At 40.4% G+C, this 21708-nt stretch overlaps 2 protein-coding genes across 3 annotated transcripts in view; one reads left to right on the top strand and one right to left on the bottom strand.

The window, feature by feature from the left end:
- The window catches only part of gpr143 (G protein-coupled receptor 143), an 11688-nt gene extending 8044 nt beyond the window's left edge, over nucleotides 1-3644 (top strand). The window contains exons 8-10 of the mRNA XM_020596480.1: nucleotides 249-366; nucleotides 1131-1386; nucleotides 2668-3644. Of these exons, the coding sequence (XP_020452136.1) occupies nucleotides 249-366; nucleotides 1131-1386; nucleotides 2668-2816 (523 nt within the window). The 3' untranslated portion in view covers nucleotides 2817-3644. The remainder of the gene's footprint in view (nucleotides 1-248; nucleotides 367-1130; nucleotides 1387-2667) is intronic.
- A 685-nt stretch (nucleotides 3645-4329) lies between these two features.
- The window catches only part of tbl1x (transducin beta like 1 X-linked), a 24441-nt gene continuing 7062 nt past the window's right edge, over nucleotides 4330-21708 (bottom strand). For both annotated transcript variants that reach the window (XM_020596478.1, XM_020596479.1), the window contains exons 2-15: nucleotides 11850-11954; nucleotides 11099-11244; nucleotides 10607-10826; nucleotides 8990-9122; nucleotides 8673-8814; nucleotides 8503-8566; nucleotides 8270-8367; nucleotides 7634-7694; nucleotides 7310-7431; nucleotides 7150-7224; nucleotides 6934-7061; nucleotides 5688-5853; nucleotides 5486-5587; nucleotides 4330-5312 (exon numbers count right to left, since the gene is read on the bottom strand). In XM_020596478.1, the coding sequence (XP_020452134.1) occupies nucleotides 5286-5312; nucleotides 5486-5587; nucleotides 5688-5853; nucleotides 6934-7061; nucleotides 7150-7224; nucleotides 7310-7431; nucleotides 7634-7694; nucleotides 8270-8367; nucleotides 8503-8566; nucleotides 8673-8814; nucleotides 8990-9122; nucleotides 10607-10826; nucleotides 11099-11244; nucleotides 11850-11907 (1542 nt within the window). In that variant the 5' untranslated portion in view covers nucleotides 11908-11954 and the 3' untranslated portion in view covers nucleotides 4330-5285. The remainder of the gene's footprint in view (nucleotides 5313-5485; nucleotides 5588-5687; nucleotides 5854-6933; nucleotides 7062-7149; nucleotides 7225-7309; nucleotides 7432-7633; nucleotides 7695-8269; nucleotides 8368-8502; nucleotides 8567-8672; nucleotides 8815-8989; nucleotides 9123-10606; nucleotides 10827-11098; nucleotides 11245-11849; nucleotides 11955-21708) is intronic.

A 21708-nucleotide genomic window follows, 5' to 3' on the forward strand; every position in this document is an offset into this window, starting at 1 on the left:
AAAAAATGCGACTGTCCAAATACAGTATTTATGTGCTAATCTTCACCAGAGGTCAAACTAATTAGCTATTGATTTTCATGGCTATTTCAGCATAATTAGAGCTGGATACCAGCTGCTTATCCATATGATTAAGAGAATGTGTTTTTGACAGATATAGATTTAAGTCAAATGTTAAAGTCTCATTCAGAGTCATGTTAAATCCTATAAGGCATAATATTTTTTCTCTGATTTCTTTTTTTTTCCCCCAGCTGGGTTCCCAACATCATCAATGAGAGTCTCCTCTTCTACCTGGAGATGCAGACAGACATCAACGACAACAGTTTCAGGAATATCAGAAATGCAGCCCTCATCACATGGTTTATCATGGTGGGTTAACTGGATAAAGGACAGTAGTTTAGCAGCAGTGGAGGAAAGAAACTAAGTACATTTACTCAGGTCTCTACATAAGTACAATTATGAGGCATCTGTACTTGAGTATTTTCATTTTCTGCTACTTCAAATTTACATTTCACAATCAGATTAATCGAATTACCTATACCAAATACAATATAATGTACACACAGTTTATTCTCATTGTTACTGCTCTGTTTTTTATTTTTATTGTCATTATTTTCTATTCCTGTCGCCTTACAACACATTTAGAGCCTCTGTAACGGAGTCACATTCCTTTATGTTCAAACATACTTTTACATACTACAATTCTGATTCTGATCTGACTTTATTAATTCCTGGTGGGAAATTTACAGAATATCCAGCAGTACTTCAAATTATAAGCATATACGGTAGTTAAAATGAGCTCCTCTTTTACCAGCTGCAACATTAAATGGGATGTACACAGTAATGTATCAGTAATTATAATCCAATATTTAATATACTGTATATTAAAGTGAAAAATGCTATTCTGCATGACGACTGTTTTTAATTTTGGTACTTTAAGTATGTTTTGATGCTGATACTTTTGTACTACTCAAGTAACATTTTGAATGCAGGACTTTTACTTGTAACTGAGTATTTTTACACCGTGGTATTGTTGCTTCCACTTAAGTAAACAATCTGAGTACGTCTTCTAGCAGTGTTTATCAGTGTGTAACACCTTAAATTTTAAATTGTTCTGTGTTTTCATTCTTTAGAGTATTCTGAACCCCATGCAGGCTTTCCTCAACACCATAGCCTTTCATGGCTGGACAGGCTTCGATGTTGGTCTCAGCGTGCAGCAGAGGAGGGAGCTGGCCTGTGACTCGGCTTCTACTTCGGCGCCTAACACAACCAGCCATGACCCCGTAGTAGGAACTACTTTGCTCTACCAGAGTCGCATCCAGGAAGCCAAGAAAAACCTGCTGGGCAATGGACAGCACCACTCTGACGCTGTCAGCGTCCTCTCAGAAGGTAACTGGGGTTTCACTGGCACTAACAGCTCACCTGTATATCAGGGCTGGTGAAGCAGACACACTACTCGTCACATAGTGTCTCCTGATGCTGCTTCTGGACTGACTGCCTCTTCTTAAATTTTTTGTTCTTTTTGTTGGCATAAGGAATGTCCTCCCCGTCTGATGACAAATGTTTGTTAGTAGAGAAGGTTTTTTTATCGTTATGAATAAATGAGTTTCACTGGTACAGATTTGGATCCGTTGTGCAGGACAAGGTTAAAGCTCTGTGATAAATTCCTAATACTTTTTAAACCACTCTTGTAGCTGACTGCTGCTGGGTGCGGTAATAACAGTTGGAGCATTAAGTAACACAATAGAATTGTCTGTTGTGGTCTGTGGTGTATTGACTAGTACAGTAGCATAAAACTGTACTGATACTGCAAAGAAAGATCCAGTTTTTGTTAATAAGGAACTGATGAAAACAGTGATGGCCACGTTGTGCATGTGATCATCCAATCCGCAACTTTGTAATGAGAGCAAATCCTGACCTGTTAAAGGTGCCAAATTACAGAGTTGTCTTTTTTATCTTACTGGGTATGTGGAAAACACTACGCAGAGAGCAATGGGTTTTACCTTAGCTAAAACTAAAGTAGCCTAATACAACAATCCTACAAAGGTTATAATGTTTGAGTTTTTGTTAAAACTGGTATAGAGAAATTGAACTTTATAGTCAGTTATGTGCTCTTGCATTGATTTAGTTACGTATACATTTAGTCTACCTTCAAGGTAGGAGTGCAGAACTGTTGTATTAAACTGCATTAGCTTTAGCTAGGTGTACTTTATTAACCTGCTAGTGTGTAACACTGATGTGCAATTTCCCAACAAAAATATTTATCACTCTAGAAACACTAATGACAATTTTCATTAAATGGATTTTTGGATGATTTTGTAAAGATTTTCTACCATGTGGATCATGCACAAAGGCTATTCTGTGTTTTGTGTCACCATTCAGTGTCTCTGAAATGACTTTAGAAACAAAGTTAATATTTTAAAGGATTTCTTTTCCATTCATTTAGCCCTCAGTTTATTTTTCATCAAATTCAAGTATAGATCAAAACCATATAAATTGTAAAATAAATACAGTATGTCCAGACTGCATTTCTAGGTTACATACTGTTAAAATTCCAAAATACATCTGTGGTGCACATATAGGAATAGGAGTATCTCAGTGGATATACAGTTTGATCAGCTGTTTGTCAAGGGGTCGTGTGTAATAACGCCCAGTATTTTGTCTTGCTAGGTTCAGAGTCTAGTACAATTGAAATCCACATTTCCAGTGAGCTACGAGACTATGACGATGTAGACGCTGATGGAGAATCCTTGGAGAACTCTGTGAGGCACTGGCCTGGGGTCGTCAACAACCCGGTTTCCTCTGCGTCTGCTGTGTAACATGGTTGTTTTAGTTACGTCTCCTCTTAGTGCCCTGTTGACATTCTCAGATAATAAGCAGTCACAAGATTTAGTGGGTATGGCAGAGTTAGTCTGCTCCTGAACTCTAAGCCTTTCCTGTAACCTTTTTAAATTTGGCTGCAGAACAGTGTAGTGATGTTACATTACAGACCCATCAACTCTTCAGCTGAAGAGCCCCAAAGCGACTGTCTGGGCTCTCTCTTGTCAGTCAGCAGAACAAACATGACATCTTACTAATGACTCAGTCGTGCTAGAAGAAACATTTCTCCTGGCAAATTATCTGAATTGGATGTACACTGGTTTTGTCACACACTCTCTGCTGTTAAGCTCTAAAGGCACAGCAACGTAATGACCTAATTAGTCTTTAAGTTAATGTATTTCCAACTATCTTGTATTTTTGCACCTATTTTATACAACATAAAATATTTAAAAGATTTTAGTTTTGTTGTTGACACTTCCATAATGTCTTTTCCTTGGTCGCATAGGAATGTATGGTAACACTGTTTTTTAAACCTCAATTTCAGACTAAATCCTCCCAAGCTAAGATAAACACTTAATTCAAGACACAGGCTCCATGTTTTCTGATATCAAAATAGAGTGATTTATTTGAGACACTGAATTACTTCAACGTTGTGTCTTGGTAATAGATGACCCTGGACCAGGGTACAAGATTGAAAGTAGCTGTCACAGCACTTACTCCATACTGGGCTCCTAAGTATACCAGGAATGGCCACTAATCCATCGGCCATTGTCAGTCTGACACAGACAGTAATGGCTCTCAGCAAATGAAAATGTTTAAAAAAAAAATAAAAAAACACCACCGCCCATTTACATCCAGTTGTGACTTTAAAAAAGAAGACACAAATTGGCCCTTCACTTTCAGCAAAATCTGAACATTAGCTGAACCCATTGTTACAGAAAGTGCACTTCATGTTGCTGTATTTGAATTTAGCTAATAGGGAAATGGACCGAAAAAAAGACTAATCAAAATGACAGCATGTTAGTTTTTATGTACTTACTTTTAAATGAGATCCCAGTAAACAGAGAGAAGCAGACAGTCTAATCAGCAGGCAGCATTCGGTGGGGCTGAACAAGACCAATTACTGCTTCCTTTTACTTGACCACCATCAAGATGTGCTCTGGATTTTCAGCAGACTGATCGGAGGAAAGTGCCAAAGAAACTCCTGGTAATGCTAATCAAGCTGCAGTAGCTTTCCTTGCTCAGGTGTGCACAGGTAGCTTCCAGGCAGAGACTAGGATGATTGTTCTCTCTCGTACTGTTGACCAGGTAATTCCCAGAATGCAGGTAATGAGGTGCACGTTTCTTCCATGCCTTTCAGTGATCAATATAGGAGAGCAAAGATACTCAGAGTGTCTTGATGCCATTTGTGACTCATTGGGAATTAAAAAAAAAATAAAAAAAACCATTAGACATGACAGGTTGATTTTAAAGAAGCTGATGACATGCACTTCATTTAAAAAAAAAAAAAAAAAGAAGTCTTGTAATGCATCATCAGTAAAGATTTGACAGCTCTAGCCATTAATGAGCCCTGACAGGATGGCAATAAAGTGTACTGTATATGTGTACTGTATATAAACATATATACACAGTATATAAGTCTGTGTATTCATCTAATTTACATATCTTTACATTCTTTAAATTTACATCCACAATAGGGAAAAAGATTCTCTTTGTAAACCACACTTTTCACATTATGCCCACAAAATGACATTTTCTATTCCTAGGTTTACTGAGCCAGTCATTTTAGGTCAGAACTATTTCTTGGCAGGTTTTCCTTTTGCTGACCTTAAGTTAAACATGAACTAAGAATGACCTCGTAGCGGCGCGTTAAATTTTGACTTCCAAAAGTCCATCTTGAAACAAACTATTCTCCACTGAGGAGAAGTTAAGCACCCTGTCAACAGACAGCACCAGTGCTTCAGTGTCTAATACTTTTCTCACACTCCCAATTATTTCATTTGGACATGAAGTAACATTTGCACAAAGGATTTCTAAAAATCTTTCTTTCATAATGTGTTGCCTTTCAAACCCAAATGTATCTCTAACACTTTTTTTTTAATATAAAACATCTTTGTGTTTCCACAACCCCATAACAGTTGGACAAATGGCCTGAAGGGTGCACAGCACTTCCTCATTAGGCACCTTTTAAAACATGGATACACGCTGGGAGTTGGATTCAGTCCAGTCTTGGGGATCTCTTAACTGGCTTCCATACCAAATTCCAAATAGGTGTATCATTAAAAATGCACATCAACAAACGAAGGTGAACTGGACTCCACTGGTCAGAAGCTGCTGGGTGTGATCTGGTTTTACTCCTTTTATTTCAGTCCACCTGAACAACTCCACTTGAGCAACGAGTGTGTCTGCTGATGTCAGAGGAAGCCAATTTGCTGCATGTTGCAGGATTCATCAAAGTCTGAAGTCGGCTATTTTCGAAGGTCAAGGACACATACCTATGGGGTAAAGAAGATAATGGTGGCATCAACAAGACGTTTTTTATTTACCATTTTCAAAGTACTAGTTATCTTTCAGACCATTTTATTTGCAAGCAACAAGCTACAGAAATGAGAGGTCGACGTGTATAAAACATTGTATGAAATGAGTCATCACTATAGCCATGGCTTACCGAGCCGTCTGATGCACTGGCACCAACTTTGTCCCCAGTGCTGTTCCAGCACACTTCGAAAATACCACCAGTGCCCCTGTAGCTGTGCACCAAAGCTCCGGTCTGAAACAACAGGAGAAACCAATAAATAACCAACTCCACTACCAATAAATCTTCTCTCCTATGCCGTTGGTGACTGTAAAAATCCAAGTCCAACACTCACTGTAGTGTTCCAAATGTGGACACACTTATCAAAAGAGCCACTGGCCAGATGTTTGCCATCAGGGCTGAAAGCCACACTGTAGACAGGCTCCTGGTGCTTGGTCAGCGTGTGAATACAAATCCCTCGCTCGACATCCCACAGTCGCACTGTTGAGTCAAATGAGGCACTGTGGGTGTGGGGAAGACAGAGTGCATGAATCAGATATGACAACACTGGTGAGGATTCTTATTCATCTGTTTTTGTAAAATAAAAATGTTTCTGAAACTTGGTTTTAGTGTTCAGGTTAGAATTAGGTTAAGTGTTGGGTGTAAGGGACTAAGGAGTGCATTATGTCAATGAGTATCCTCACAAAGATACAAGTACAAGTGTGTGTAAAATAGGTTATTAATTCAAATATGACTTTTAAAAGAGCTGACTGGCTAGAGTTAAGATATTCAGCCATTTACGTTTTATGCCAACATGCAAAAACTGCCAAGTAAAGATAAAGACACTTTGACTTTGAGAACACTGGCTGATGTTTACAACAAAGAGCTGCATGTCTTGAGCTGACGTACAAACATAAGTGCCTTAGTTAAATATAAAATGTGGCTTGTACTGCCTGAGACACAGTACCAGCCCAATGTCTCACCTGAGAGGCTTGTTGTATCAAAAGCAAATGGTTCTGTCATTTGATGCAGCAAGAGTTTTGGTTATAATTTCTGATTTAACTCTGAGGCCTTTCCTGCTGTAATTCATGTATTGCTGAGGCCATAACTTTCAAACCAAAGCCAAATCAACAATTTTCATTTTCAGTGGCCCAGAATTTGCAAAGATTATTTTATTTCAGAAGGATTTTGGTTGTGCACCAATGTTACAGGGAGGCTGGGTTGTAAATTCCTGTAGTATTTGAACTAACCTGGAACATTTACACATTCAGTTCCATTAACTTTTTATTTATAGTACCCAATCACAACAAAAGTCATCTCAGGACACTTTGCAAAGTAATGTCTAGGACCATATTGAGGAAAAACCTAACAAATCCCCCTTCAGCATTCATGCATGCAGTTCTGGGTCAGGGTGTAAAGCTGTGGGCTGCTGACAATCACTAGCTCTGGAATTTTGCATGGAACACAGCTTCTTTTGAATGCCAGTGTCCTCTTTCCAAACATACATATAAACAAATGTATACTTACAGTTTGTTTTTTAACATAAGCCTATGTCTATCACGACAGAGCAATGTGTGAGCTACATGTGAGTGCTGTCCCACCTGGCGAGCATGATGTTGGAGTTGGGGTTGTTTGTGCCCAGGCCTGTGGGGCTCCACTTGATTGTGTAGATCTCTTTGCTGTGAGCCTGGAGGTCGTGAACACAGGTCTCCTGCTTCATACTCCAAATCTGTGTGTGAAGGAAACAGCAAAATATGACTGAAGACAATTCACCACTGGGGATTGCACTCTAACCTGAGACTTGGGTTTAGTCTTACCTTTAACGTCATGTCATCTGAGCAGGATGCAAGCAGCATACCTGATGGATCCCACTTAATGGCGTTAACTTCATTCTGCAAAACACAGAACTTGTTAGCATGATTGTCCAAACAGCATAGTATGGTGTGAGGTAAATGCATCATGGAAAAATCTGTTTACCGTGTGTCCCTGGAAGGTCTTGAGGGGTCGGTCGTTGCCAAGTCGACATACGTGGATGCACATGTCTGTGCTACAGGAGGCGAAGGTGGTGTTGTTCTGCCAATCGACATCCAAAGCAGGAGCTGTGGGATATTTTAATGATGAGGGCCACACTCATTAAAAGGTTAGGAGGTTTATGAGTCCATAATACAACTGCAACCAAGTAGGAAACATCTTCAGTGTTTCCCATACAGTGGTTGAACAGTACAGAGGTAGCCTACTATAGTATTACTATATTTAATTTAATGTTAAGCTTTTATTGCTCTGGACACCTAGTGAACTCACCTGAATGAAAAGGGAACTGCTGCTTTGCTTCTCCTGTGTGTGCATCCCAAATGATTGTCGTCTGGGGAAATAAAATTAAGCAATATTTCTCAAGGTATAATTATAAAGAATGAGATCCATTAAAAGGTTCTTTAAAATGTGCTCTGATGGACTGCCAGGGCTTGAAATTAACACCCACTATACCCTGCAAATATATAAGCAAATATATAAAAAGGGCCTAAACAAGACCAAAACAAATAAAAACCTAAAGGAGCCACTGTAATACTTTTTTCTTGTCGTGTGTGCCTTTGTAAATTGAATTTACCATTTCATTGTTTGTACATACAATGACAAAAATGATTGAATTAGATTTGATTACATGTTGCAATGATGTTATGATGCAGCAAAGTGAAATATTAAAAAAAAATACATAAATAAATTTCAGTGTTCTGTCTCCATCTCTTTAGCTTGTACTGTACATTTATTGAATGCAGTGCGGTTTTGGACACCAGGTATATACTTTATGTTGCACATTTACACTGTGGCTGCCAGCTGCCATTAAAAGGTTAATTTCAAGCCCTCGTACTGGTAAAGAAATAAACGTATGAGGATATTATTACAGACACCAATATGTGCTTGGGGAGCCTTGTGAAATACCTTATCTACTCCAGCACTGAGAATAGAGTTTCCCTTCTTGTTCCACTTGAGTGCAAATATAGGCCCTTTGTGCTGTCCCAAGGTGCTTGCCAGAGTTCCTAGTGGATAAGAGCCATATCCATTTCTTTTAGAAAAGACGCTTCAAAAAAAGCATCACAGAGGTTGCATTATTCACAGTAACAATGGCATAAACACAACGACTCAGGAAACAACACCATGCTGGAGTGATATACCATCTTTTGTCCATATCCTGGCAAATCCGTCATATGAGCCTGTTGCCAGGAGAGTCCCATCGCTCTGTTGGTTAGAAAGATAAAACTATTACTTAACCATCCTCTGCTGCGCAGTCTGCACATGGTGCAAGTAGAAGAGGACAGGTGTGGATGGATTACTGGAGACCTACATTCCAGTCTAGTGAGGTAACATCTTTGTTGCTGGGGACATCCTGACCACCTTCTCGGATACAGTGGCGCAGCACCAGCTGGGTGGAGTTAGAGTTATTATTCTCGTTCAGGTTCCAGATCCTGGCAGTGGAATCTCCCGAGCTAAACAGAATACCAACACAGCAAGGGGGAGTCAAAAGATTGCTAGAATATAAGCTGCCAGCAATAATTCCTATGAAGCCATTTATCTTAGAGAATAAAATCCAAAGCATGCGTACGCTGTAGTACGACTCACCCAGCATGAATTAAAACTGTTTCAGCACAGACAGATACTCACCCCGAGGCCAGCAGATCGCTGACAGGGTTCCAGGCACAGATGAACACTTCGGACTCGTGGCCTCGGAGTACTGTGGCTTTACTGGCTGGTATCTCAACATCTACATCCATCTCCATGGGTTCACTGTGGTTATCTGAGAAGAGCGAGCATGTGCACAGATGGACGCATGCACATATTCATATATGCGTCATTACACACATATGGCCACACTTGTCAATAAGCTCAAGAGTAGTAGAAATAAGCTTCTGATAAATTTACCTCTAATGATCATTAATTGTTCATGTTTAGGAAGATGAAGAGTCTGCCTTTAAATAACAGATAGAGAGCATCAAAGAAACCAATCATTTGTTTCTGCTGGTATATGCCAGCGCTAATTTTAATTTTCCCAGTATGAAGAAACTGACCCACTTGGCATGCACACAATTATCCCAGTATGAGGAGAACCCTATCACAGTAACTTATGCAGCATTTAAAATTATGAAAAGCTCACTGAGCTTTCATTTAATTTGTACCTTGTAAAATCTGTCCTGCATCCACTGACAGCAAAACCTTACTCACACCTGACTCTGTTACCATTCGTGCCTCTGTATTAAACTCCTAGGGGATACACTGACAAAAACATCTACTCCTGTTCCACTTGTCTAGCGCTCCACCTGATCCACACCTCTCAGGGTGCACAGGAGAAGCAAACCAGTTGCTAATGATCTCACATTCTGTGAGGCACAGAGCAGTTTGTTTCTGTGTGTAGAAGTGAGGATTTTGACATATCACCTGAAGTAGAAAAACTGATGATTTGGAAGGTGTAAAAATCCAATTACTAGACTGACTCCATATGAAAGCACAGACCCCAAACGCAATGCAGAGTAATTCCTGTATGCATGTGCTTAAATTCTTAGTCCTGCCCCACATACAGATTCTCATAATGCTGCAGATGTAACAGTATTCAGAAACATGAATAAGGTGAACTTGTATGAAGAAAGCTAAAGTCGAGGCGGCATTGGGACAGACGTGCACGGCTGTGCTCACCAGAGACTACTGGACTTCTCTCAGTCACAGTTTCCTCAGGGCTCCGTTTAAAAAGTATTTGGATCCTTTACTTAAGTAAAAGTACCAATATAACAGTTTAAAATTACTGTTACAAGTCCTGCATTCAAAATGTTAATTAAGTACAAATGTATTAGCATCAAAACATGCTTAAAGTACTGAAAGTAAGAGTACTCATGCAAAACAGCACATTTCACATTCTGCCTCTAAAAGGTAGTGAAGTCAAAGTATGAAGTAAAAGAAATGATACTCAAGTACAGATACCTCAAAATTGTACTTAACTACAATACTTGAGTAAATGTACTTAGTTACTTCCCACCACTGTTTAGAGCTGATTTTAAAAAGTGTGATCGCATTAACTATGGACAATCATGTGATTTTAATCAATTGACAGGACATAAATAAATATAAGGAGGTTCTTTCCTTAGAAGCTGTAAGTCAAGAAAATTAAGAGTCTTTACAGTGAAGAGCCTGAAATCTTGTAGATCTCTATATTTGTACCTCTCTTACCATTTTACCAGTATCAGTTCCTGCTGTGACATAAGTGGGACATCCATAAGAGACTCAACTTACTCATGTTGTGAGTGCCATTCTCCTCCCCATTGACGGTGGCTTCTCCATTCTTTGGTGCATTAGACTGGTTTCCAGAGGTTGAAGCTGCCATGCCACAGGTAGCCTGCTGCTGGGCTAACTTGTCGCGGAAGGCCTGCTGCCGCGTCTGCACCACATCAGGCATCACCGCGTCAATGAGCGACAGCGACTCAATCGGTCGACCATCGAAGACTGTACCGTCCTGTCAGGACAACAGCATTGAACAGCATGTCATGAAGCAATGCGATTCTTAATTAGCAACTTGTCTGGAGTCATGTCTCTTAATCACTTAAAGAGGGGGAAGGGTGTCACCTAACTGACCTTCCTCTACAAACACTTCTTTCCTCCAAAATAAGATTTAAAAATGTGAAACACATGCACAGTTAAATGTCTTAGAGATCAGAGTCTTTCTTTGTGTCATTAAGCAGCAGAAAACATCTGCAGGAGTCAAAAAGAGCAGGTCCCTGGCCTCACCTCATTGATGCTAATTTCTGCCTCCACATACTGAAGCCCTTTCTGCAGGATGGAGATGAGGGCTGCAGGGGGCACTAGTGTTCCATTGATGTTGGACTGGCTGATGTGGCTCTCAATGCCAAAGGTGAATGCTGAGTGGGAGAAACCTGAAAACAAAACACCATTCACATTCATTAATGGGAAAGTACTAAGCACAAGATGTGCACAAACACAGCACAAATATTCAATGGAAAGTCTTATCTGATCCAAACAAAGCTAGCAGTAACTGAACACAAACCCAAATGGCGTAACAGGTCTGACATTTGAGAGTATAATAAGGTATGCCCATGTCAGTGTTGACCCCTCAGAGCTGCCAGTGCCACATGGCTTCAGAAGCAGTTTCAATAAACAGTAACAAAACACAGCACCTAGGATTTTAATTACCGATCCTCCCAAACTCTGATATAATCAGTGCACCTAGATGGTGTTCACATTACAGAATGGCCTGTTTATTTCCATGCAGTAGAAGCTGGGGAAATGTATCTTGCTGTAAAGTGAGCATAATAGTAGCATAATGTGCGCTTTGTCTTTAGAAATTGATTATGCACGATAACTACTTTCTAGGTAATTTCACAATGGTATAATATCATGTGCACAGTAGGCAAAACCCTGTAATACTGAAAAAATAACAGCAAATTAACAAGCCTGTAAATTATTTTCTGGGAAAAAAACAGCATGAGTGTGTTTAGCAGTATCAGTGAGTGGGACAAACCTGATTCTTGGAGGTATCTGTAGACCAAGAAGTTCACTTCATCACTGGTAATACTCATCTTAGCCCAATGAAAGGGGGAGGTATGTTGGAAGGCTGGGCTCACTCCTGAAAGTATATTTGAAAGTGGGAGCTGAGATTAACATTTACATCTGTGGACTTGCACATGATAGCCTATTCATAAAATTCTGCACAAATCTGTCCCTGTCCTTGTTTAGTGACACAGAACACCAATACACAACCAAGAAAGCCCCGACTTCCAGCCTCTTACTCAGTACAGTCATTCTTGTCTTTGCCACTGCTGCATGATTCATTCTTTTGACAAAGCTGAGTCAGTTAATGTGTAAACCCATGTCTAGTACTGAATTTAAGTATTCCCAGTTCTCTGGCCTAAGGGGAGTGTCTATATCCATTTGGCTTCTCAGTGGAAGCCAAATGGATCTCACCATTTCATCGCTTCCCATTAGTGACCCAGCCAACTGTCTAGATAGAAGGAGCCCTGATAAAGCAGTAGGACATCACATTCCAGTCTACTCTCACTCTTCTGAATTACAGAAGAGAGCAAGAGGCTAATTAATCATACAAGTCAGCCTGACCGTTCCTTCTGAGTTGTTTTAAATATGTGTTTAACAAAGCTTGTGCTAACAATTCAATTAAGATTCTCAAAACTAAAGGGAGCTTAAGAAACAAAAAACCAATTATGTTTTTAATTCCATCAAATGTTTGTCCTCGGGCTGATGAACACTGCAGGAATACTGTAGAGTAAACACATTCCCAGTGGCTCATGCTTATGTGTTACAAGAGCGAGGTCAATGGAACAGGCACAATATTGCTTTTACACCCACAAATACAGCATAAACATACATAGGCTAAATGTGTACTGAATACAATTAGAATGAGTCATGACAATAAAACTGTTTCCTGCTCTCCCAAACGTTTAGCTGAGAATACAAAGAAGGGGGTGGTGTGTGTCCGGTATGAGGACTGCATGACTGTTCAACTTTCATTCCAAACACTGTCCAGGCCGACTCAAGTTTCCCTTTGGTAGCATAGCAACAAGAGCTATCGAGCAAAACAGAGAATGGTGTTGTCCCAATTACCAGTGGGCATACAGCCAGAGGGGTTGAACATGTCCACATGAATTATTCACTTTTTTACCTTGGCATATTATATTCTTTCAGATGGAGTCGGCCTTTATTGTATCACAGCAGAGAGACTAAGGGCTGGGATTAAAACAATCTCTGTATCTGGCACATGCACAATGTGATGCATCAAACAGGAGAAGTGCTGCTATTAAGTTTCACCTAAACAGTCCTTCAAACTGCAAAAACTCATCATTTACCTTCAGAAACACAAATCACACTCAAAGTGAACAAGCTCTTCATCCTCTAGCCACTGTACCCTTCTTTGACCACTGCCTCTGTTTTTCCTTTAGCTAATTTGCTTACATAAGGGACTACGAAGGGCCAGCCACATCACAGCAAGGCAGCAGCTGCGTCCATGGCCACAACAACTACATACCAAACAACTGGAAACGTAATTAACAAGCAGCCTGGAGGGGCTCAGGTCCCATCAGTGCAGGGCAGCAGCAATAATCCCTCTATCTGATGGGCCCATGATGCCACCATCCATTATGCAACTCCCCGGGCATCCAAGCCTTTATGCGTCTTCCAGGAAACCAGACGAAATGCTAACCTCTGCAATGGCTCTACAGTTTATCCACTAAAGTGATACGTGGAGTCTAAAGATATGATTCATCTGAAGAAAAGAAAAAAAAAAACAACAAAAAAAAAAAAACAAGAAATAACAAAAGGCTGCTTGCCAGGCTTGTAAGGCTGCTTCAACAAAAACACTTCACAAAGCACAGGCCTGTACAATGGACAGTATTTTAACTACATAATTTTGATTGTGTTTACTATATTGACATTTTACAGTTTAAAAAGGTCTAAGAAACCTGACATATACCCTCATTGATATAGGACTGAGACAATGTTAGAAACAACTTTAAAAGGATAATTCCAGTTTATTCCAACCTGACATATTTCCCATAAATGCTGTTGTTGGCTCTGTGACTCGTGCAAATCTTGAGTTCTCCACCGCCAGTGCACAGACTCAGGGGCAAATAAAGACTCATTACAAAATATCAGGGTACGCATCATGACCTTCATACAGCTTTCCAAATAAACATGAATCATTTCAAGCACTTGTCTTCAAGTCTGACTGAAAGTAAACACAGAAAGCAGACATCTACAACAGCCATTATGGCTTACTGCACAAGGATCTACACCCAGGGCAACTTGCCATCTGACCATAACGCAATGTGAATTCATCCATGCACGCTGTCTTTTCAAACATGTGTGAGGCTGACTTTCACTGAGCTTATCATTTCTGCTCCAGAGAATAAGACCTGTTGATTCCAGCCTTAAAATAATATAAATGTGCCCACACATGAGTAGGTGCACCTCAGTTTACTTTAAACTGACAACAGAGTGTAGGTTTACATATGATGTAGAGCGTAAAGTGCGTTAGGTTAAACAAACTATTTACAAGTTGTTGTTTTTTTCCTTTTGTTTGTTTTTCTTTACACAGAACTCCAGATGCCAACATGACATGAGTGGGCATTTCAGTTAGATCCAAATAGAATAAATAATGCACATGACCTCCAAGCCCCACACAAAACCTTAGGTTGCCATGGCGATATGAATCATGCTGAACAGTGTAAAGATAACAGAAATCCCACAGCCATTAACTGAATGTTTGAACCAGATGAGCCCCAACCTGGAAATAATACAGAGCACTTTCTCCCTATTCAAGTGTGTTAGTGCTGAACAAAGCATCAATATTAGGTTAAACCAAATTATGTGTTAAATGCACCACGTCAATTCCGTCCTTTACTGTATGTATTTGAGGTAAATGTATTACCCTGTATGTATTTGAGGTAAATACCGACACATCTGTTAACTCAAAGAGGCTATTTAAATGTTACACATCTGTCCAAAGCTACAACTGTAACAGTAAAATGTGTCAATTCAGTGTTCATTTAGAAAAACTCCTGTTACCGATTTCCACAAAATTCTAACAATGGAGCCGTTGTGCCATATTCTGTACTAGATCTCTTTTAGCAGCCCAGCTAGTTTTTCTTAAAGTGTGGCTACATTTCACACCAGAAATAAACCTTTTCTCCCTGTTTTAGTCTCCTGAGGTTTTATGTTGAAAGATCCTGCCAAAACTAACATGTTTCTGCTTTGACAGACATCTTACGTGTTGTTAGTTTGTACATGTCTAAACTAGTGGATTAGATTAAAAATCTGTCAGTCACCCATTAAAAAGCAACACCTAGAAATGAGCCTTTTTTTTCCTCAGTGTGATAAAACGCTGTTGCAACAGAGCCACAGTCCAAATACTGAGGAAAAGATAAACATGACCAACAGTTATTAGAGTTCCAATTAACATGTATAATGTCTTAATTTTATTAAAACACAGTTGAGAGAGAAGTGTGTGAAATCTCTCTTGCCCAGTATTCTCGATCTGTGTACTATCAGTTCACAAACACCTTTAAGAGCACAACCAACATACTGTACATTTAAAATGGTGTTAATGTTACCAAATGCAAACAGATGACTACAGGAAAGATAGACAATCAATAGAATAGACAAATGAAAATCTAATACGGTCAAACCCTGTTGTGGTCATCAGGCTCATTAGGGTTAGGTTTTAGGATGTTCACTGCACTCTTGCAACAGCCACTGACAATGTAAACTACACCACCAGCGAATATATAGTCCTCAGTGCATTAGACCCCGAGTCACCAATCAAAGCAGAGGAATAATAAAGGCCTTCATACTGTATTTTCAGTTTTCCTTCACAAGCACATCTAACAGATATACCGTATTTAAGATATATGAGCCATGTACCGACTCGTGTTTCAGTCACATAACTGCAACCCAGAGCATATACTTGTGTAATTTCCTGTGCTGTATGAGCTGCTACTTCTGAGCACACAGCAGTACTGAGACCGAGTGCTAGAAACCAAAACAGGACTTTTGCAGATGTGCTGCTTTGACTACACTGACAAGGTGTACTGCTAATTTAGGTTTAAACCATTTCCTGATGAGACAGAGTCCCATTTTGTTAAAGAGGTTCTCTCTGTTGTAGTGCTGTCATGTGAACCTGACTGCAAATACTGAAGGATCCAGTTGACTGGGCCCTGAACTATAATAGCTCCTCGACCAGAGTCGGTGCTTTACCATATAGAGAAAAAAAAAAAGTACCTGAACCCCAAATCTTTTTAATATTGATAACTTCAACATAAAGGGTCTTACAACAAACATGCTGATTAGTGAAGATCAATATATGCAGCTATATTGTAAAAAACAGGACTCGTTCGAGGGGAGTGCAGTGTAATAACTTTTTGGTTGTTTGTTTTAAAGTAAGGCAAAGGTCATGGTGTGAATTCTTGGTAAACCTGAACAAGCCAGTCACAAAGCACACAAAAGTAGTTTTATTTACAAAACTCAACACTGATGCAGTTTTAGAAATACTGCTACCTGCTTTCTTCATTGAAGGTTTGTATTTTTAACATCTTAGACACACATACGATGAAGGCGTACAGCCTGCACGTTAAAACTGCTTAAATGTACTGGAAAATAAATGAGATGATTCATAAAATATCTGAGTTGAAGTCAAGTAAAACATTTCACAGGTGTGTGCATATTCCAATGATTTCATGCCACCACCTTGAATCTGTGTGCATACATCATTTCACCTTTGAACAAATTCTCTCTGGCATAAAAACAAAGATACATTATTAACCTATCTATCAATGTTGACAGCAATACATAAACATGAATATGGATTTTCTGGAGAGAGAGAGAGAGAGAGAGAAAGCATGCTGATCATTCATAGTAAACCAGTTTGAAGATTCTGTCATTCTGAGTACCCTGGTTTAAGCAAACCTGCAACTGCAAACTCCAAATCAGGTCTGTCATGTAAAAATCATACACATCATTCTGAAATCACATAAAATCCTTTCTGGACATATGAACCATATGAATGCAAAAACCACAGAGCAATAAGAACTACACAAGCAACTGTGAACTACACATAAGGGTTTGAAAAGAATGATGTTGAAAGCTAGTGTACCATGAACCTCATTTTCTCCTGAACAGTCACCTCCTGACAGATGTGCAAACAAGACCTGGAAACAGCAGCCATTTTCTCTTGAACTGCTGAGTAAAATCTGCCTTTGAAGCTTCTAGTTGGGCTGCAGTCTTGAGGGGGGAGTGGAGTGAGAAAGAGAGTGGGGGAGGGGAATCAGAGAGGGGGAAGGGGAGCAGGGTGATAAATAATGATTCCAAAACAGGTAATCACAACAACCATTTGTGAATTATCCCTTGCCTCTTTGAATGAGTAACTTAGTGACAGCCAATGTAGGTCAGCCAACGGTGGGGGATGGTAGCCCGCAGGGGAAACACTTCTCCCACGCTTTCTATGGGTGGCAACACTTAATGTTCACCAGGGGTGGCCAATTGTGTGCCAAGGGAAACAACGGTGTGCATGTTTTTATTTCAACTAAAGATTCCACCCACTGATTAACACTCATTTAAGTAGAGGGGAAGAACTTGTACATGAAATTACCCGCTGAGGTGATCAGCTGGAATGAAAACATACATACTTGTTGGCTCTCCATGACCCAGGGTCAGCTTCCACTGTAACTACTGGGCCTTACTCTGCTGGTTCTTTCAGCAGATAACAGTGAAAATGGTCATTAGATTAACACTGTTTCCACTGTATGGACCTACCGAAACAGAAAAGTATGTTTAAGGCCTGTCCCAGGTTTTGCTTTTGTTTTCAATGCCTTCAGCTCACTTTGGAGGCGTGTTCTCTCAGCTGAAGTTCAGCATCCTCAGGAAACAGTACTAAAATAAAAGTTCCAGCAACATGAGGGGGGGGAGGGGGTGGTTGCTCACGGGGCTGTCGGCTGTGATTGGTTAAATGTTGGCATCGTAACGTCATGTGTGAAGACACACTGGTTTTGGGGTAAAACCACTGACTGTATATAAAAGCGGGACAAACCCACTGTGACATCACCCACTGGTTTTCTGAAAAGCGGTTCTAAAGTCTGGCCATTGCCATATTAGCAACGCTTCACTCCACCTCCTAGTCTAATCTAAAAACGGGCAAAGAGGAGCTTGTGAGTGGATCTTGTTGGACATCAAGCAGCCAGCTGCTGGTCACTCAAAGCAGCCACGGCCCTAATTATTGCATAAATTTTAGTCTCAATATAATTTAAGGTCTGACAGTCTGAGGATTTCATCCTGGTACCTCACAGCAGTCAGGGAACTGTTGGCTATGACATGGAGGTCTGTGCAGCCCTCCAAGGATATGGCTCCCCAGACCATCACTGACCCACCACCAAACCGACCGTGCTAGATGATGTTACAGGCAGCATAACGTTCACCATGATGTCTCCAGACTCTTTCACGCCTGTCACATGTGCTCAACATGAACCTGCTCTCAACAATGGGTGCGCCAATGGTGGACCTGCCAAGTCTGGTGCTCTCTGGTGAATGCCAGCCGAGCTGTGAGCACTAGTCATACTCGAGGACATCAGGCCCTCACGCCACCCTCATGGAGTCTGTTTCTAGCAGTTTGGTCAGAAATGTACACACTAGCAGCCTGCTGGAAGCCATTTTGTAGGGCTCTCGCAGGCATCTCTTCCTGTTCTTCCTCGCACAAAGGAGAGGATACCGGTCCTGCTGCTGGGTTGTTGCCCTTCTGTGGCCCTGTCCAGCATCTCCTGGCCGGTCTCCTGGCATCTCCTCCATTTTCTTGAGACTGTGCTAGGAGACACAGCAAACCTTCTTGCGACTGCACATATGGATGTGTAATCTTGGAATAACTGAGCTACCTGTGCAACCTGATTGAGCTGCAGGTACTGTCTCATGCTTCTAGTAGTGAGAAGGACACTAGCAAAACATGTCTCGATCGCAACAACTAACGCAAATTCAAGCAATTCCTCCATGAATTCTGTGTAACTGTGCAATTGTCCAATCACCACAACTATTACGTAAATTTGAACAATAATCACCATTTCACCCATCATAGCAGTGCAAAATGTTAAGTTTGACATCACCAATCTCACTTCTCTGTTTCAGGCAGGGAAGATGCAGATGTGTAACACAAATATCTCACATTTACCAGCACTAACCATGCAACACAATTCCCTGATGTTCTGCACAAAAGCGGGGGGAGGTAAACAATTTTGCACCGTGTGCAGCATTGTGGTAGAACGCAAACAAAAGACATCACTGACAATTTTCTATCTGAAAACACACCCGGAGAATGCAGGGACAACAGACAAGACAAATCACTGTGACAGAGGCTGTTGCATCCAGATCTTTCGCAAGTGCTGAAAGAATCAAGATGAGTTATATTACATGAGCATGGTTAGTGGTGCCATTAGTGTAGTATAAATCACAAAGTGACAAGAAGCATACTTGTCTGTATGAGTGCCAAACTCTGTGTGTGTGTGTGTGTGTGTGTGTGTGTGTGTGTGTGTGTGTGTGTGTGTGTGTGATAAGGCAATAGTTTAAGGGGGGGAAAAACTCAATGTCTATGGTGTAAATTTTACACTATTATATGGTATACATTTTACACCATAAACATTTAGAAACATTTGTTTAGATTTACTGAAAATATCAGAGATGAGGAGCGTGTGTGAGAGAAAGATGCCACTGAGTGAGGCAGAGGATAGAAAGAGAGAATAGCTAAATGAAAATAAGCTTACATAAGATTACTTGGAACACTCAGAACAGTGACGTTTATTGTCACTGGAACAAGTTGCCTTGGATTTTTTAAAAGAATTTATACCCCCCAAAAAATTAAATAAATCACAAATATTTTTTCAATTTTCACTTGCTCTCGCATTTTCATTGCCATAAAAACCCCCCAAAAAATAAATAAATAAATAAATAAAATAAAAACTATTTTCACTGCAACATGCATGGCAATTTTTTGGAAAAGCTGCAGTGGAATCGGTGCATATGTGCATGTAAGCACACAAAGAACCACATGCTGTAGGGCATGCACGTGTATATGGTACAGCTCACAGCTCCGCTCCCTAAAGCAGGCATCACGAAAAATGAAAAGGAGGTGGCGCTCCACTAAGTCAGAAGAGTTTTTCATAGCCTGGAAAGATAGTTTAATAACATATAAGAAAGCCCTTCATAGTGCCAGAACTGCATTTTATTCATCACTGATTGAGGAAAATAAGAACAACCCCAGGTTTCTTTTCAGCACTGTAGCCAGGCTGACAAAGAGCCACAGTGCTGTTGAGCTTAACATTCCCTTAGATCTCAGCAGCAATGACTTCATGAGCTTCTTTACAAATAAAATCACAACTATTAGAGAAAAAATTGGTCGGACCACTCCCACAGCTCTCGCAGATGTGCCATCTACTACAATGGCTTTAGAAACATCTGTAAGACCTCATTTATACTTGGACTACTTCTCCCCTATAGATCTCTCTGAGTTGACCTCAACAATTGCTTCATCTAAATCATCAACATGGCTCCTGGACCCCATCCCGACCAGGCTGCTCAAAGACGGCTTGCCCCTAATCAACACATCCATACTAGATCTGATTAACCTCTCTCTATTAACAGGTTATGTTCCACAGGCTTTTAAAGTTGCAGTAATTAAACCTCTACTCAAAAAGCCTACTCTTGACCCAGGTGTCCTAGCTAATTATAGACCAATATCCAATCTCCCATTTAGTTCCAAAATCCTTGAAAAAGCTGGTGCAAAGCAGTTATGTGACCACTTGCACAAGAATGATTTGTTTGAGGATTTTCAGTCAGAATTTAGAGTCCATCATAGTACAGAAACCGCATTGGTGAAAGTCACCAATGATCTTCTCCTAGCCTCGGACAAAGGACTTGTCTCCATACTTGTCCTCTTAGATCTCAGTGCTGCTTTTGACACCATTGATCACAGCATCTTACTACAGAGACTTGAACATGTTATTGGGATTAAAGGAACTGCGCTAAGTTGGTTCAAATCTTATTTATCAGAAAGATTTCAAATTGTTCATGTTAATGACGAATGTTCCACACAAACTGAAGTTAGTCACGGCCTTCCACAGGGCTCTGTGTTAGGTCCAATACTCTTCACTTTATAAATGCTCCCTTTAGGCAATATTATCAGGAAGCACAACATAAATTTCCATTGCCATGCAGATGATACTCAGTTATATTTATCTATGAAGCCAAATGAATCAGGTCAGCTGGTCAAACTTCAAGCATGTCTTAAAGACATAAAGGCCTGGATGACCTGCAACTTCTTACTTCTAAACTCTGACAAAACTGAAGTTATTGTGCTTGGGCCTGAAAACCTTAGAAATCTGCTGTCTAATCATATAGTTACTTTAGATGACATAGCTCTTGCCTCCAGTACTACTGTGAGGAACCTTGGAGTCATCTTTGATCAGAATATGTCCTTTAAATCACACATAAACCAAGTCTCTAGATCCGCCTTCTTTCACCTGTGCAATATTGCAAAAATCAGGAGCATCCTGTCTCAAAGTGATGCTGAAAAACTGGTCCATGCATTTGTTACCTCCAGGCTGGACTACTGTAACTCTTTACTATCAGGATGTCCCAATAATTCCCTAAAAAGCCTCCAGTTAATCCAAAATGCTGCAGCCAGAGACTCCTGCTCTCCTCTCCTCTCTCTCCCTATGCTTCTATATGCCACCATTACACATCACTAACTGTGTGTCTCCCGTCTGCCGTAGTGTGTCCTCTCTCTCTCCCTGTACTTTTCTGCAGGTTGCCCTGGCCCTGGAGCTCTACGTCTCTGA

The sequence above is a fragment of the Monopterus albus genome, unplaced genomic scaffold (assembly GCF_001952655.1).
Source record: "Monopterus albus unplaced genomic scaffold, M_albus_1.0 scaffold30.1, whole genome shotgun sequence".
Classification (NCBI taxonomy): domain Eukaryota; kingdom Metazoa; phylum Chordata; class Actinopteri; order Synbranchiformes; family Synbranchidae; genus Monopterus; species Monopterus albus.